Genomic DNA, 15,515 nt, shown 5'->3' on the forward strand with positions numbered 1-15,515 from the left:
GCTGCGGTGTAGAGCACGTTTTTAACATCTTGCCCTGACCGGACTGGACCAAAGGCTACGGCATGAACTATCTCCCGTTTAATTTGTTCAAATGCCTGTCGTTGCTCAGGGCCCCATTCAAAATCATTCTTCTTCCGGGTCACGTGGTACAGAGGACTCACAATCTGGCTGTAATTTGGGATGTGCATCCTCCAAAAACCCACAACACCCAGGAAGGCCTGTGCTTCCTTTTTGCTGGTTGGTGGAGACATAGCTGCTATTTTGTTGATGACATCCATTGGGATTTGACGGCGCCCATCCTGCCATTTTATTCCCAAAAACTGGATCTCTTGAGCAGGTCCCTTGACTTTACTTCGCTTAATGGCGAAACCGGCTTTCAGAAGGATCTGAACTATTTTCTCCCCTTTCTCAAAAACTTCCTCCGCTGTGTCGCCCCATATAATGATGTCATCGATGTACTGCAGATCTTCTGGGGCTTCACCCTTTTCCAGTGCAGTCTGGATTAGTCCATGGCAAATGGTGGGACTGTGTTTCCACCCCTGGGGCAGTCGATTCCAGGTGTACTGGATGCCCCTCCAGGTGAAAGCAAACTGTGGCCTGCACTCTGCTGCCAAAGGGATGGAGAAGAATGCATTAGCGATGTCAATTGTAGCGTACCAATTGGCTGCCTTTGACTCCAGCTGATATTGAAGTTCTAGCATGTCTGGCACGGCAGCACTTAGCGGTGGTGTGACTTCATTCAGGCCACGGTAGTCTATTGTCAGTCTCCACTCTCCAGTAGATTTTCTTACTGGCCATATGGGACTATTAAAGGGTGAGCGAGTTTTGGTGATCACTCCTTGACTCTCCAGCTGGCGGATCAGCTGATGAATGGGGAGAAGGGAGTCTCGGTTGGTACGATACTGTCGCCGGTGCACCGTTGTGGTCGCGATTGGCACCTGTTGGTCTTCAACCCTCAGCAACCCCACAACGGAAGGATCCTCCGAGAGACCAGGCAAAATGGACAGCTGTTTAATTTCTTCCGTCTCCACAGCAGCTATGCCAAAAGCCCACCGATACCCCCTTGGGTCCTTGAAATAGCCTCTCCTAAGATAGTCTATCCCAAGGATGCACGGAGCCTCGGGGCCAGTTACAATGGGGTGCTTCTGCCAGTCCTGCCCAGTGAGGCTCACTTCAGCCTCCAGTAGACTCAGCTCTTGGGACCCCCCTGTCACTCCCGAAATGCAAATGGGCTCTGACCCTTTGAACTCTGATGGCATTAAAGTACACTGTGCACCAGTGTCCACTAGAGCTTTATACTCTTGTGGATCTGACGTGCCAGGCCACCGAATCCACACCGTCCAATAGACACGGTTGTCCCTTTCTTCCACCTGGCTGGAGGCAGGGCCCCTCTAATCCTCGTCAGAGAAATTGCTGCTCACCTGCTGTAAAAATGACTTGGAGGTCCCCTCCAGAGGATCGGAATCAAGGTCAAACTGTCTACCTGGTCTGGAGAGCTGGCTTTTGGAAACTGGAGCGGCATTTTTCCTAACAGAGTCCCCTTTTGTGATTGTTTTACCTCGCAACTCACGGACTCGGGCCTCTAGACTTGAGGTGGGTTTTCCATCCCACTTCCTCATGTCCTCTCCGTGGTCACACAGGTAAAACCACAGGGTGCCCCGGGGTGTATAGCCTCTGTATTCCCTCTCCTGAGCAGAGAAACGCCTGCCCCTAATAGCTGAGATGCGGGCCCGCACAGGTGGGGAGTAGGACATATCCTCTTTGAATTGCTGGAACTGTCGGGACAGTTTATTCACAGCTGAGACAAGGGAGGAAGAGAGACTTTCCTCATATTGGCGGAGTCTGACAGCCACCTCATCCACTGTTGGTGCGTCTTTACCTTTCCAGTTTACAACTGCCAGTGAGTTGGCATGTGAGGAGGGTGCGCTCCGCACAAACTTCCTCCACATGGATTGTGAGCACTGGAGTTCATCTGGGTCTGTGGGTACCTGCTCATCGTCTGTGTCACAGTAAACCAGCTCCCGCACAGCTAATTCCCTCAAGTACTGAATACCCCTTTCCATATTGGTCCACTTGCCAGGATAGCATACAAAATCGTCACTGAAGGGGTATCTCTCCCTCACCCCTGAGAGAAGTCTCCTCCAGAGGCTGAGGACTTGTTCCTTTTTCCCAATGGCCTTGTCAATGCCCCCATCCCTGGCCAGGGATCCCAGCTGCTTGGCTTCCTTGCCCTCTAATTCCAAGCTGCTGGCCCCATTATCCCAGCACCGCAGCAGCCAGGTGGCAATGTGCTCGCCTGGGTGGCGGCTGAAATCTTTCCGCATGTCTCGCAGCTCGCCCAGGGACAGGGACCGGGTGATGATCTCTGTCTCTGTCTCCCGCAATGACCCCGGCTCATCGTCATCCCTCCCGGAGCGATCTGCTCTCTTTGCGTCTTTCTTTAGTTTTACAGGGGCGACTGCTACGGGCACAGGTTGGTCACTGGGCTCAGCCACGCTGCCTGCAGCTGGAGCTGGGGCTGGAGCAGCTGCTGTGCCTGCCAGGGAAACCGAGGCAGACCCTGCAGCTGTGGCAGCGGCGGTGCCAGTCTGGGGGGCTGTGACTGCCTGCTGGGCTGGAGGGGCTGCAGGGCCGGCTGGGGGGGCAGCGCCAGTTGCAGCGCCTGCCGCTTCGCTTCCCCCCCTTTCCCCTTTAAGGCACTGAACAGTGTTGAACATGGCTCGGTAGGCATGGGCCAGACCCCAGCACATTGTGGTGATCTGTGTCTCTCTGGAGTTCCCAGGGTGGCAGCACACTTTTTTCAGATATTTTACCAGATTATCCGGATTCTGTATTTGTTCAGGCGTGAGTTTAAAACACACCGGTGGTGCCCACTGCTCTAGACATCTGCCCATGCTGTCCCACACACCCAGCCACTCACAGCTATCCAGCCCCGGGGCAGGTCTCTGCAGGATGTTCTTAACGACTTGCTTAACCCTAAACAAAACCCAGAACCCGTTCAGCAGGCAGAACAAAAGGAGAGTGCTGCCCTGAGCATCCCACGGGTACTCGAAATTCTCAAAAGCTGTTAGGACCAGCCTGAGGAAGAGAGGGGGGGCGAAAGAGTGGGGGAAGGTATCCCCTTCGGCTTTCCCCACAGACTGGGTTTGATTATTAACAAAATCTAAGACATAGGATCCGAGGTACGGAAATGACCGCAGTGCCGCATGCAAATACAAGACTAATTTCATGCACAGTGATGTTATCATATCATAAGTCGATATCGTAAGGTAGAGGAAAATTATCATCCTGATCTTTTTCCCAGCGATGATGAACAGCATGGCAGTAAACACATACAGCAAGTAAGGATTTACGTAGCACAGATATTTGATCAAAGTCAGAAACATTTTTACCGGCGACTTTAACTAGCACAGTAAATGCATATAATAAATTTTAACAAAATCTATGAAAGCAGTTTTAACACCCGCTGCTCAGCCCTGCCGTTATCCCCGCCCCACGTTGGGCGCCAATTAAATGTTTAGGTTTCGGCTGCCGCCGGCAACAAAAGCGCCACGCGGCCGCCCCTCCCCCCGCCGGCGTGCGGAGGAGAATGGAAAGAAAGAGGCAGAAACTGGTGGGTCGGGATAAGGGCAGTTTAACAGAACAGCAAACAGAGGGAAAACAGGAACAACAACGATACAAATAAGGAGAAAAAGCAACCACGAACCGTACAACAGCCGCTCTCCCGAAACCGGACCGGCGCTGCGCCCGCCCCAAGCCGCGAGTGCCTTCCCGCCGCACCGCCCCCCCCCCCCCACCGGAACCCAGCGTGACGTCACATGGTATGGAATACCGGGCTCTGTTTGGCCAGGTGGGGTCAACCCCCACCCCCCGGCTGTGCCCCTTCCTGGATTCCGGTGAAAATTAACCCTGTTCTGGCCAAACCCAGGACAGCCACCAACAAACATCCCAGAAGGACTGAGCTCCATCCTCGGTGTGGCTTTAACTAAAAATCCCTCTTCTCTGTGCAGCTGCCTATTTACACAAAGCCAGAAAACACAGAGTTTCTACCACATTTAGTCAAAATTGGCTATAGGTCCAAGTCCTATTTGAAGGACAGAGCACTAAGCGCACAAATCTTAATTTTTCAAGAAACTTAGCTAAGAAAAAAAAAATATTACAACCCAAGGATCATGTGTGTGGGTGTTTTCCATATCATTTATTATCGTCTCACTGCTCCTTGGAAATGCTGGAAAACGTCAGAACAGCCAGAAATTATGATATAAGAAAAACAGTATAATGTACAGGCAACTCTGAGTCTAAACTCAGCTCTAAAATAAGTCTGGAAGGTATCTGTGTTCTAAACATGAGTGCTGGCTCTAAACATGACCTAACAACAAATTTGGTCCTTTGGGTCTTCTGTCTGAAACTTCAGCCTTCACCCTGACATGAAGCTGAACTTCAGCAGCAAGTCTGACTGATGTTAAGCCATCTCAGATAACTGTCCCACAAGCAACACCAAATTATGAATACATGAGAACTGTCACTCCACTGCCCTCTGCCTGGATCAACATTAACAACAGACCTGCAGGTCAGTGGGACATTGCACGAGGAAGCCTGACCATAAGGCTGCCGCTAAACACACACTGGTGAAAAGAAAAAAATAATTTCAAATAGAATGAAGCAAAAAAACTGAGCGGTAGCCAAAGCCCTAAGCAAAACTCAACAGCTTGATAGCCTTACATATCTGCTCATCTAAATTACAGATAGCAGACACAAACCAAGTAATAAAACACAACATGCACTCTAGGTCAGACTCCAAGTCTCCACCCAGTGACACCTTAAAACCTGCAGTGACATTAGATCAAACCAAACCCTGCCCAAGGGGTTTCTATCGGACACAGAAGGAGGCAGCAGTGGGCGACAACGTTTAAATTATGCAGACAACTCCTTTTACATCCAGTGCAAACCTGATTGCATGGATTAACGTTTACAGACTCCTTAATCTTAACTCTGCTCAGCTCTAGAGAAGCAATCCTGCCAGACCAAAATTATTAGCAGGAAGGTAGCCGCTAACCACAGCAGGCCTAAACTTAGCTCAGCAGCTCGTGATGTACCACCCAGCAATGGAACAAACTCCAACCCCTAATTATTCTCAACATTAAAGACTCTCAGTTTGCCAAACACAGAGCTATGTGTAATAAGCTGGCTGTGACAGCATCAGATCTAACCTCCATTTCCTTCAAAATCCTGAAAAAACCTTGCTCCTAATCCTAGTGCAGCATTGAGCAGCACATGCTCACTGATGGTAGTAGCACACGATCTGCGTTTTCCTGCCAAAAAAACGGATCCTTTGTGCCGCTTTCTGGCATAACCAAACCCAAAGCCAGTTCAGCACCACAGAAGCAACATTTGCCACTGCCTAAATTTACACAATACCCTTAAATGTAGCTATACCACTCATGACATACACACCGGAGAAACCAGGAACCTCCCGTGATACCACAACAAACTCTAAATGATTCCTAACCAGAGGCAACAAGCACACAAACCTACCCCAACAGCTCTTTTAAAAGCCTGGCTCTCTACTGACTCTAGCTTTAGCATTGCATTAGTGTTAAATGTCCAGGATTTAGTACTCTTGCCATCACTGCTTGATGTACTTTACGATCAGGGTCAGAGACCCAAATAATCTCGGTCATTTACGATATGTTTCTGACAATTTTGAAGGTGATAGAAATCCAGGTCAGGGCTCTTACCAGTAGACCTTTCCCCTGCCTATGACCTGGATGTATCTCTACCTTTATACTTAAAACTGTTTTCTTCTCTGCCTGTTAAAAATTAAATACAAAAAGGCAAAGATCATTCACTTCCAAAACCTGCTCTCTATAAATGGCCTCCAACAGACGAAGAGCAGGTAGCCATCTTTGAATGGTGCATAAGTTCAGCGAAAAAAATTCAAAATCAATTGTTAAAAATGGTTGAGAGAGGATGAAAACATTTGACTATGGAGTCTTTTTTCCTATGTTGTTTCTGACAACAGAACCGCCTGAATGCTTGACTTTTATGCATCACTATACAAAGCTGTTGCTAGCACTAGAAAACTGCTCACCATGAGGATATGTTTCACTTGCACTGAGCTCCTGATATAGATGCAGATCCTTGGAAATGGAAAAACAAGCTCAAGAACTCACATCCTTTGCCTGTTTCTTACCACCCACTTACAAAAGCAGAACATTACTAGCACAGGGACACATTTCTTCTACAGCAGTCTCTATATGGGAGCACTTTACTGGCACTGCCTTATTAGTAATCCTGACTTTTCACATCCAGTCAGAAGGAGAAGTGCCATAAAAATTATATGGTTTAGATATTGAGCATTTGTCTTTCAGTCAGAGCTCTTTTGAGCTGCTGTGTCTTACTTTGTGTCTTATTTTGAACACGGTATAAAATTAATTCACTTTGTGGATTCATGTATGTGCTTTGCATCTAAACTGTATTGTGTTTCTACTCGGTTCAAGATGAAGAAAACAATTTAACTAGCTACTCAGAAATCCCAAAAAAGACAAGCATATAGAAGCTTCTTACATCAACACAGCAGTTAAGGCAAGATCATCCTAAGAGGCATAAGCTATCTCTCAACTCTAGCATTATTTTTATGTATAATAAAGCCTGCCTTTTTATAATGGTGATACAAGCTGAAGTAAGAGTCCCTCAGACACATGGGAAGATCAGGGTGTTACAAGAAAATATACATTGTTTCTGTTCTTTTCCTGCAATTCCAGCCTGTCTAACTTCACTTTCGATAAAGCTGCTGCTTAAAATCCTTTTTGGTAACAAATTCTAAAAACCACCAGGTGCTCAAAACCTACTTAAAGCAGCTGGGATGGCATAGGAGGTCTTGGTCTTGGCAGGAAAAAAACCTGCAAGATGCCACACCAGGATAAAGGCAAAAGACTAGGCCTGCTTAGCCCTGGGTCAGACCAGAGAGGACAAGTTACAACTACAGCTACACTCCCACTGCTAGTGGTTCATGTGGAACTAACATTAACTGCTTTGTAACAGTCACCCGTCAAACATTTCTAACGTAGCTGAATTTCACACAGGCTGTGCAGTGACATGTAAGACCGACCAAGTGACTGCACGGTCACAATGCAAGGAAAGTTACCCCTCAAGAAAAGTTACACCTTCACCCAGCAAGGCCCTTTTGCCAGCAGGACCCTTCCACCAGCCCCTTCATAGGTGAAGCGACACACGCACCCCTCTCCCTTCCTCCGCCCTCCCTTCCTCCGCGGGCCAGCGCCTCTGTGCCCCGGCTCCCCCTCAGGGAAGGTGGCGGGGAGGCCTCAGCCTGGACTTGTCACCCACAGCGCACAACGAGCCGCCCACATGCTGCTTCCCGCCTTAACGTTTCACCCCCGCCGCCCCTCAGCGGCATCAGCGCCACGGAGCCCCGGGAGCCCCGCTGGGCAAGAAACCTGCGCGAGGACCCCGCGCGGCTTAGTCTACTAGCGGCGGCGAGAGCCTTTAGGTGTCCGTGCCGTTCGCCGTCAGACAGGCGGTTCCCTTCTCGGTTACCAGGGCGCAGGCGCGCAGCGGGCAGTCCCTGCATGAGGCCACGCCTGGCGCCGGGCGGAAAGACCCGGTGGTGTCCGCGGGTGGTGGCGGTGCTTTCTGGAAGGTTCCCGGCGGGGCGGTTGTTACTGCGGGGCCCGTTCGTGCCCGTCGGTGGCGATGCCGGAGAACGCAGGGGCCAAAGCCCACGGCGGGGCCGGGAACCGGGCCAAAGGCACTTACCAGGACCGGGACAAGCCCTCCCAGATCCGTTTCAGTAACATCTCCGCCGGCAAAGGTGAGGCCCGGCCTGGCCCTTTGTGCTGAGGGGAGACGGCCATCGGCCCTCTCCCGCGGGCCGCTCGGGAAGCAGCGATGCGAGCTGGGTTTTGTGTTAGCGGGGGGTGCTCGTGTGATGTTTAAAGACAGGAAACTCCGGGGACGGGGCCAGTGCGTGCTGGGGGTGCCGTGTTTGGCGTTTGACCTAATTTTAAAATGGCTCTAATTCAGTGATCGAGCGTTAATTTTTTGAAAAGAAGAGCTGTGGAAGTCGTTCCTGATACTGCAACACTTTATATCGTTCCACTGCTGAGGGTGATTTAGCGCGGGCGAAATAACTGGGAACTGCTAAATACTGGGAGGTGCTTTCTTTTCGGAATAAATGCTTAGAGCGATGAAGTGAGTGCTTGTAGTTCTGTAGATCGACTTGCAAGCATTTTTTTCTCTCCCTAGCTGTTGCCGATGCAATTAGAACAAGCCTTGGACCAAAGGGAATGGATAAAATGGTAAACCTTATACTTAAATCTTTAAAACGTGAAGCTTACTGGAGATACTATAAAGTCAACATGTTTTGTATGGGATGCCATCTTTTGCCTTGAGCTTCTTTTCCAGATTTCATTTATTTAAGGGAAAGAGTGAACTAAAGACACATCTCGATTTGAGAAGCAATGTCATCAGGAAAAACAGTGTACATGGAGCATCAAATTAAATTAAAGAATTGTAGTTACTGATCAGAACTGTGTTTCTCCTGTTCCTTCTCAGATTCAGGATGCTAAAGGAGATGTGACAATCACTAACGATGGTGCTACTATTCTGAAACAAATGCAGGTTTTGCATCCTGCAGCCAAAATGGTAGGCGTTTTTTTTTCCATTGTTTAGAGCTTGATTTCTAGGACAAAAAAAAAAGCGAAGTAACATTTTGTGTGGATTTGAGGAGGATTACCCACTGGTGATAGAGCAAGAAGTTTTGCGCAGCATGCTCCAGGAACATTTATTTGGATTGTAAGATGTGTTGAAGAGCTCCAGGTCTTTATTTCTTATCTGGTATTCCTTATACCCAATTCCTCTGGACATGTTTTAAGACATGCAAGAATCTAGCCCAAACCACCTTCTCTCGTCTGAAGAAAGGTCAACAATGTCCTAAACTGCTAGGACAGAAGAGAATGAAAGAAGGGAATGAATTGCATCAGGGTCAGGTGGTCTGAGGATGCACTAGTGTTTTGAGAAGTTAAATGCAGACCTCCTAGATTTGGTTGCAGTTGGAGATGGAAATGAGCTTCTCATGACCCTCCTCCAGGAAAGGAAAAGGTAGACCTGTTAGGTAGGTGTAATCAGCTTTAAGCTTGGCAGAAAAGCTGCTTTGGTTCTGTAAGGGATCTGTTTCACAGTAGTTGTACTTTGCCAAATAGGTGTACAAGTATGGAAAGCAAGGTGTGAAAGGTTCACATTAGAAAAGGCGTGATTAGTCTTGATACCAAGGTTGATTTCAGTAGTGCTGCAGTGTTTGCTATCTCCTTTTTCTGTAATTGTCAGTGTTTGCAACTAAGTAGCATTATGTATAAACTTTTGCCTGATTTGTCATTTAGTTGGTAGAGCTGTCAAAAGCACAAGATATTGAAGCTGGTGATGGCACTACATCCGTTGTTGTCATTGCGGGAGCTCTTTTGGATGCCTGTTCCAGACTTCTTCAAAAAGGTAAATATATATAAATTTAATATAAAAACGTGCCTGGAGGCATTAGTTAAGTTAGTTAAGTGGATAGTTAAGTCCTCTATCCACTTGCATCTGTATGAGGAAGCTTAAAGTAGCTGTTTCCAGTTGAAATGTGACTTGAGTTTTCACATTCAGGTTTCACTTGTTGCAGTTTTGATTAAAAATCCATTTTAGGTTTTTATTTTTAATATAATCCATTACTGTTGATAGAGGAGATAGTGCCTAGATGGTGTGACAAATGTTCACTTGCAAAAACTCACCTCGGTTATACTTGTACTTCTTGTGTGGACAGACAGATAGCGTAGGAAGGTATAAATGAAATTTGGAACCAGTGATTCTACAGGTATTTTATACTCAGCAGATTTATCACCTCCCATCACTTAGAATATAGCAATCTTGAGAAATTCTGGTCAGGAAAAGACATGAATTGTGGAACACAATAGTTAGTGTAGGTTCTGTTCCATTAGCTCAGAATGTTCTCTTTTAGTCTGCTTCCGTGCAGTTCAGGAGGTTAGCTTCTGCGTGCGCTGGAAGTAGAGCAATGATGATTGCACCTGCGGAGTGCATTTCTGTCTCAGATCTGGACTTTGTAGCGATTTTTGTTACACTTGCCTCATCTCAATACACACCGTTTTGATTGTTGTCCTCTTTCTGGCCCCTGCCAAGGGTTCACTTGCATTTAATTCCTGTCCGAGTACTGGTGGTACTACTGGACCAGCAGCCTGCCATCCTCTACTATAAGAGGTAGTTAGAAGATGCCTGTCTAACGTTTGCCCGTACATTGCCTGCTTTGAAAAGATAAAGCGTATATCACACACTTAAGAGAAATTGGGTACTTCATACACAACTGTGGGAAAACAGTCTTGAAAATCTGAAATAAAATCACTTTCAGGCTTCTCTCGGGTATTATCCGAACAGTGACAGATTTAAGAATGCCAAAGGTAAACAAAACTTTGAGAAAGTGTGTTTGGGATGTCAGACATCGCAGGGAAATGAGCTGTATGTGTGTGAGGACAATTTGGTGGGAACATTACAGCTTTTTTCTTCAGCATTAACACTGGAAAGTGATAAGGGAGGTCGTATACTCAGGCGGAATGCATTTTGCTGAAATGTCTTCAGTTTATTCTGACATGAGAGTCTCTCTAACCTTAAAATGGAAAGAAAGGGTGAGGAAAGAACAACACGAAAGCATTGGTTTGAAAGCACGACTGTGTGACAACCTTTTTGTACTGTCTACAGGAATTCACCCCACCATCATTTCAGAGTCATTCCAGAAAGCTTTGGATAAAAGCATTGAAGTACTGACAAACATGGCGAAGCCGGTTGAGCTGAGTGACAGAGAAACCTTGCTGAATAGTGCAACTACTTCGCTGAATTCAAAGGTGCAACGAATACTTGAACTTTGTACTTCCAGACTAGTTGAGCCTTTGACTTTTCCCAGTTCTTGCTACCGTTCACTTACAAAGAATACCCTGCACATCACAAACCTAGTTGGTTTTCATACATTAGTTACCTTCTCTTAGACTGACTTCAGAAGGCCATGGCTGATTCAGATGAAATCGAAGCAGTGCAACTGAATTTCAGTCTGAAATACTTTGTGACCTTAGATGTTGACTGTAAGTGAAAAAACAAGCTTCAGCTGAAAACAGCAATGGGAAAATCAGGTGGGATACTGAGAGCTTTTGCCGGCAGTTTGTGTAGGCAGTTCTTAGTCACGTGGCAAAAACTCCTGAAACGGCGTCTAAATCTGGAGAAGTGCGCTAGTTTCCCTTCCAGCAGAATAATCCGGGAAGCTCTCCCAAGTCTTCTTTTAAGATTGTAAGAAAGAGAAATTCAAGATTCTTCCGTAAGTCCCTAAGCGCATATGTTTTCCCACCTACTTAGCTGCTCTTTCCCTTAAATGGAGTAGCAATTAAGAAGATAACATATTAAGACATCTGGCGGATGGACAGGGAGGGAAAAGAACTTTGTTTCAAAATTCAGAAGTCAAACACTAAAATACAATGACAATATTATTGTTAAATTACTGTGTAGCAGTGTTAAATCTCTCACCTTTTCTTTGCTATTAAATCCCTAAGGTTGTGTGTCAGTATTCTAGTTTACTTTCTCCAATGAGTGTGGATGCGGTGATGAAGGTGATTGACCCAACGACATCTAGTAGTGTGGACCTCAGAGATATTAAAATTGTTAAGAAGTTGGGGTAAGAAACAATTTGTACCTGGATGAGTTTTGTGTCTGTGAAATCAGCTTCCCAAAGCGCTGGAGTCATGGATTGGTTTTGTTTCCAGAGGCACAATTGACGATTGCGAACTGGTTGAAGGACTAGTCCTGACTCAGAAGGCGGCAAATACCAGTGTAACCAGAGTGGAAAAAGCCAAAATTGGCCTCATTCAGTTCTGCTTGTCTTCTCCAAAGACAGATGTGAGTTGAACTATGAGTAGAGCGAAACCTTTTGCTGTAGCACGTGGGAGATGCAAATGTAATGATAACACATTTTTTTAAGATGATGTGATGACAGCTCTATTCCAGAGCTATGCCGGAGGTCTGCTGGGTAATGCAGAGATACTTGTAAATCCTAAAGAACTTGTAGTAGGGATAAGAAAGAAAATAGTTCAGAAGTCCAGTATTCCTCATCGTTGAAACAATCTCTCATAAGACATGTTTTACTGTCATGCTTACTTGCTTTGAATTACAGGCTCCTAAGTTAAAGAATGTGGAACAACTTGTCACTTGCTTTTAAAGTCAGCAGTTGTTCATAATACTTGCTTTTCTCTTTTTCTTCTGATTTTTTTTTTTATAGATGGACAACCAAATAGTTGTTTCTGATTATGCTCAAATGGACAGAGTACTGCGTGAAGAGAGAGCCTATATTCTAAATTTAGTTAAGCAAATTAAGAAGGCTGGATGCAATGTGCTGCTGATTCAGAAGTCTATTCTGCGGTATGTTAATACCGATATACTAGCTTATTGTGTATTTGGGGGGAACAGTTGGAATTGTTTGGAATACCTGGAAAATTGAAGCCAAATACTAGAAGTCATACTTGGCAGAGCGTCAGACTGGCCATAACGGCGACTGTACCTTTAAAAGACAGTAGTGTTGTCTGTATTTTGAGCTTAAAGACATCCCTACTTCGTAGTCTGAACAATTTCAGCGCTGCTAGCAAGAAGCATGCCACTGGCTGGTATGACCTGGTTACTACAATAGCACTGTGGGCTGACTACTTCCTCTTGTTTTTAGGGATGCTCTTAATGACCTAGCCCTCCATTTTCTCAACAAAATGAAGATCATGGTGGTTAAAGACATTGAAAGAGATGACATTGAGTTTATATGTAAGGTAAAGTGAGTTATATAAATGGCTGTTAAAGTAGCAGCGGTGTTTAAGTCTACCCCAAAAATAAGTGCCCAGCCAGTGCCAGTTTATTATGACACTTTCACAAGTTTCGTCTTCTGACTATAGTGTAAGAGCAGATATTTCCCTAAAAGCCATTTCTGCTCTGTTGAGCAGTCACACTTCTAGAAAGATCAGGGGCGGATGTAAAAGCCATAGTTCTAACTGCAATTTACTGTAATATGCAGAAGTATGTTATGCAGTATGCTTGCTGACTCTCCAGTTCATGTTCTGGATTATTGGGATTTCCCATGACTTTTTTAGACAATTGGAACTAAGCCTGTTGCCCACATTGACCAGTTTACTCCTGACATGCTGGGGTCTGCTGAGCTGGCAGAGGAGGTCAACCTGAACGGTTCTGGGAAACTAGTGAAGGTGAGTGACAGACTGTTAATACCTACTTAACATTTGCCAGTTACTTTCATAATAACTGCTAACTTTAATGTTTTTTTTACCACTGGAGTTGTTATATTAAATACCTACTTCTAATCCCTGAGTAGCCACCGACTTGGGAAGTGTAGTGGCTTTACTTAGCCAGACCTGAGTGCTACTATAGAAACTTGCACAAAAATAGACTTCGGTTGGTATTTGCACAACTTTTTTTTCAGTCCTGTTATTTGGCCTTATGTTTTAGATCACAGGCTGCACAAACCCTGGAAAAACTGTAACCATCATGGTACGTGGATCCAACAAGCTTGTTCTAGAAGAAGCTGAGCGTTCAATTCATGATGCCCTGTGTGTCATAAGATGCTTAGTTAAGAAAAGGTAATGTCTCCATTTGATTAGAATAATTTGTTAGATGAATAATGCAGACAGCTAGTAATTTATGGACTTAGGTAAAATGGGTTTTTATTTTAATTTCTGTCCTCAGAGCTTTAATTGCAGGAGGTGGAGCACCAGAGATAGAGTTGGCACTGCGCTTGAATGAGTACGCTCGCACTCTGAGGGGTATGGACTCGTACTGCGTCCGTGCATATGGAGACGCACTGGAAGTCATACCGTCCACGCTGGCTGAAAACGCGGGTCTCAATCCTATTTCAACAGTAACAGAGCTGAGAAACAGACATGCTCAAGGAGAGAGAACAGCTGGCATTAATGTCAGAAAGGTAACAAGGAACTGTATATGCATAGCACAGCTTTAAAAAAAATACTTGGGCATTAAAAGGAAAATGCTTAGCATTAGGGCTAAACACAGGAGAGGGCGAGTTTGTGTCTCATGATGGTATTCCCCCTAAAATTAGTGTTGAGGTAGATTCTAGCTTGTTTAGGCTTTAACAGCTTATCCTGAGTATCGATAATAGCAGATACTTAAAAGCCATACCCGCAGGACAAGGAACTTCATGTGTTTCTTCAAAAACATTATTTCAGCTACAAAGGTAGATCCACTGCAGTGGAAGGCACTCATATGTTAGAGCAGCACAGTGGGTTAGCTTCTTCTAATTGTCACCGTGTTTAAGCTGGTGTAATTGTGTTTGTCTTTCCTCTTGGCTAATTTTGACTGGATATGTGAAGTGCTTGGGGGCAGAAGGTGCATACCATAATATTCCTGTTGAGGATGGAAGAGTACAAGGCCTTTGATAGTCTAGTTTGGAGTTGACTGTCCTCAAGATTTTACTAAAAAAAACCACTTGCTAAATCTGACTGGAGTCTGACTGGCACAAAGTAACAGCTACTTGTTCTCCTAGGGTGGCATTTCCAACATCTTGGAGGAGCTGGTAGTCCAGCCGCTGCTAGTGTCTTTGAGTGCATTGACTCTTGCTACGGAAACTGTGCGCAGTATTCTTAAGATTGATGATGTGGTGAGTAGCGATCACGTCATGTTTTGTTTCATCTTTTTGTCACAAGCATCAGGATAGTTACTGTCATCTAACTTGCTGTCCTTCAAAACAGAAGTATTGTGTAGTCATCTCAGTTTACGCGCTATTAGACCATTTGGCTGTCTCATAACTGCAATTGGAACACAATAAAATGCGTTATGCATACTGTACACCTTAAAGGGAGGTGTTAAGAAAGTGACCAATAAAATGGGATCTTTAAGCAGAAGAGAAGTAATTGTTATATATCGTGTGGCCTTCTTGTGCCTGATTGTGTGAACACTTCCTTGCAGGTGAACACTCGTTAAGCTGAACAAAGAAAGTGGGGACTGTGCCCCTAGTCTGGAATATAGTTTCCTCACCAAAAGCGCCTGTGTGAATTGTCTTAAAGTCCACAAAGGCTTATGTACTTCTACCACATTAACTTAATAAAATTTCTGGTTTCAAAAAGGAAATGCTGTTTATCAATAAACGTTCAGTAGTCAACTTGAGTCTTTGCTTTATGATTTTACTAGAAAGAAGGTAAACTTTTTTTAAACGTTACATTTGCTTTTTCTGTGTGCTACATGTTCCTGCTTAGCTCTGAAAAGTTTAACAGCAAATAATTAGCTTTTTTAATAGGTTCTAAACCCATCCTTTAATCTACACTCTTTAGGAAGAGTTCTGCTTCTCTGAAAGTTTTCCATAATGGAGTGATATTTCCCTTAGATACCATGGGCTAGAGCGAAGCGTATCTTTGAAGTGCTGTCACTTCAGAGTACCATCATATTCCATGCTCTGTTTCCTG

General features: G+C 45.2%; 1 protein-coding gene across 2 annotated transcripts; it reads left to right on the forward strand.

Annotated features, from left to right (window-relative positions):
- Window positions 1-7,596: 7,596 nt before the first annotated feature.
- Window positions 7,597-15,214, forward strand: LOC142360532 (T-complex protein 1 subunit delta). 2 transcript variants are annotated; one of them, XM_075413535.1, is made up of 14 exons: window positions 7,597-7,831; window positions 8,266-8,318; window positions 8,575-8,664; window positions 9,399-9,507; window positions 10,765-10,907; window positions 11,604-11,725; window positions 11,814-11,946; window positions 12,326-12,465; window positions 12,764-12,860; window positions 13,179-13,289; window positions 13,549-13,679; window positions 13,786-14,020; window positions 14,600-14,713; window positions 15,022-15,214. In XM_075413535.1, the coding sequence occupies exons 1-14, from the start codon at window positions 7,714-7,716 to the stop codon at window positions 15,034-15,036; spliced, it is 1,611 nt and encodes a 536-aa protein (XP_075269650.1). In that variant the 5' UTR covers window positions 7,597-7,713; the 3' UTR covers window positions 15,037-15,214. The 2 variants fall into 2 exon arrangements, with proteins under 2 accessions (XP_075269650.1, XP_075269651.1); XM_075413536.1 differs by lacking the exon at window positions 8,575-8,664.
- The last annotated feature ends 301 nt before the right edge of the window (window positions 15,215-15,515 follow it).

This window comes from Opisthocomus hoazin, chromosome 2, assembly GCF_030867145.1.
Source record: "Opisthocomus hoazin isolate bOpiHoa1 chromosome 2, bOpiHoa1.hap1, whole genome shotgun sequence".
NCBI classification, from domain to species: domain Eukaryota; kingdom Metazoa; phylum Chordata; class Aves; order Opisthocomiformes; family Opisthocomidae; genus Opisthocomus; species Opisthocomus hoazin.

Coding starts and splice junctions, on each gene's coding strand:
- LOC142360532 (XM_075413535.1), top strand. CDS start 7,714: ATGCCGGAGAACGCAGGGGCCAAAGCCCACGGCGGGGCCGGGAACCGG. Junction 7,832..8,265: donor TAACATCTCCGCCGGCAAAG/GTGAGGCCCGGC, acceptor TTCTCTCCCTAG/CTGTTGCCGATGCAATTAGA. Junction 11,726..11,813: donor AAAATTGTTAAGAAGTTGGG/GTAAGAAACAAT, acceptor TTTTGTTTCCAG/AGGCACAATTGACGATTGCG.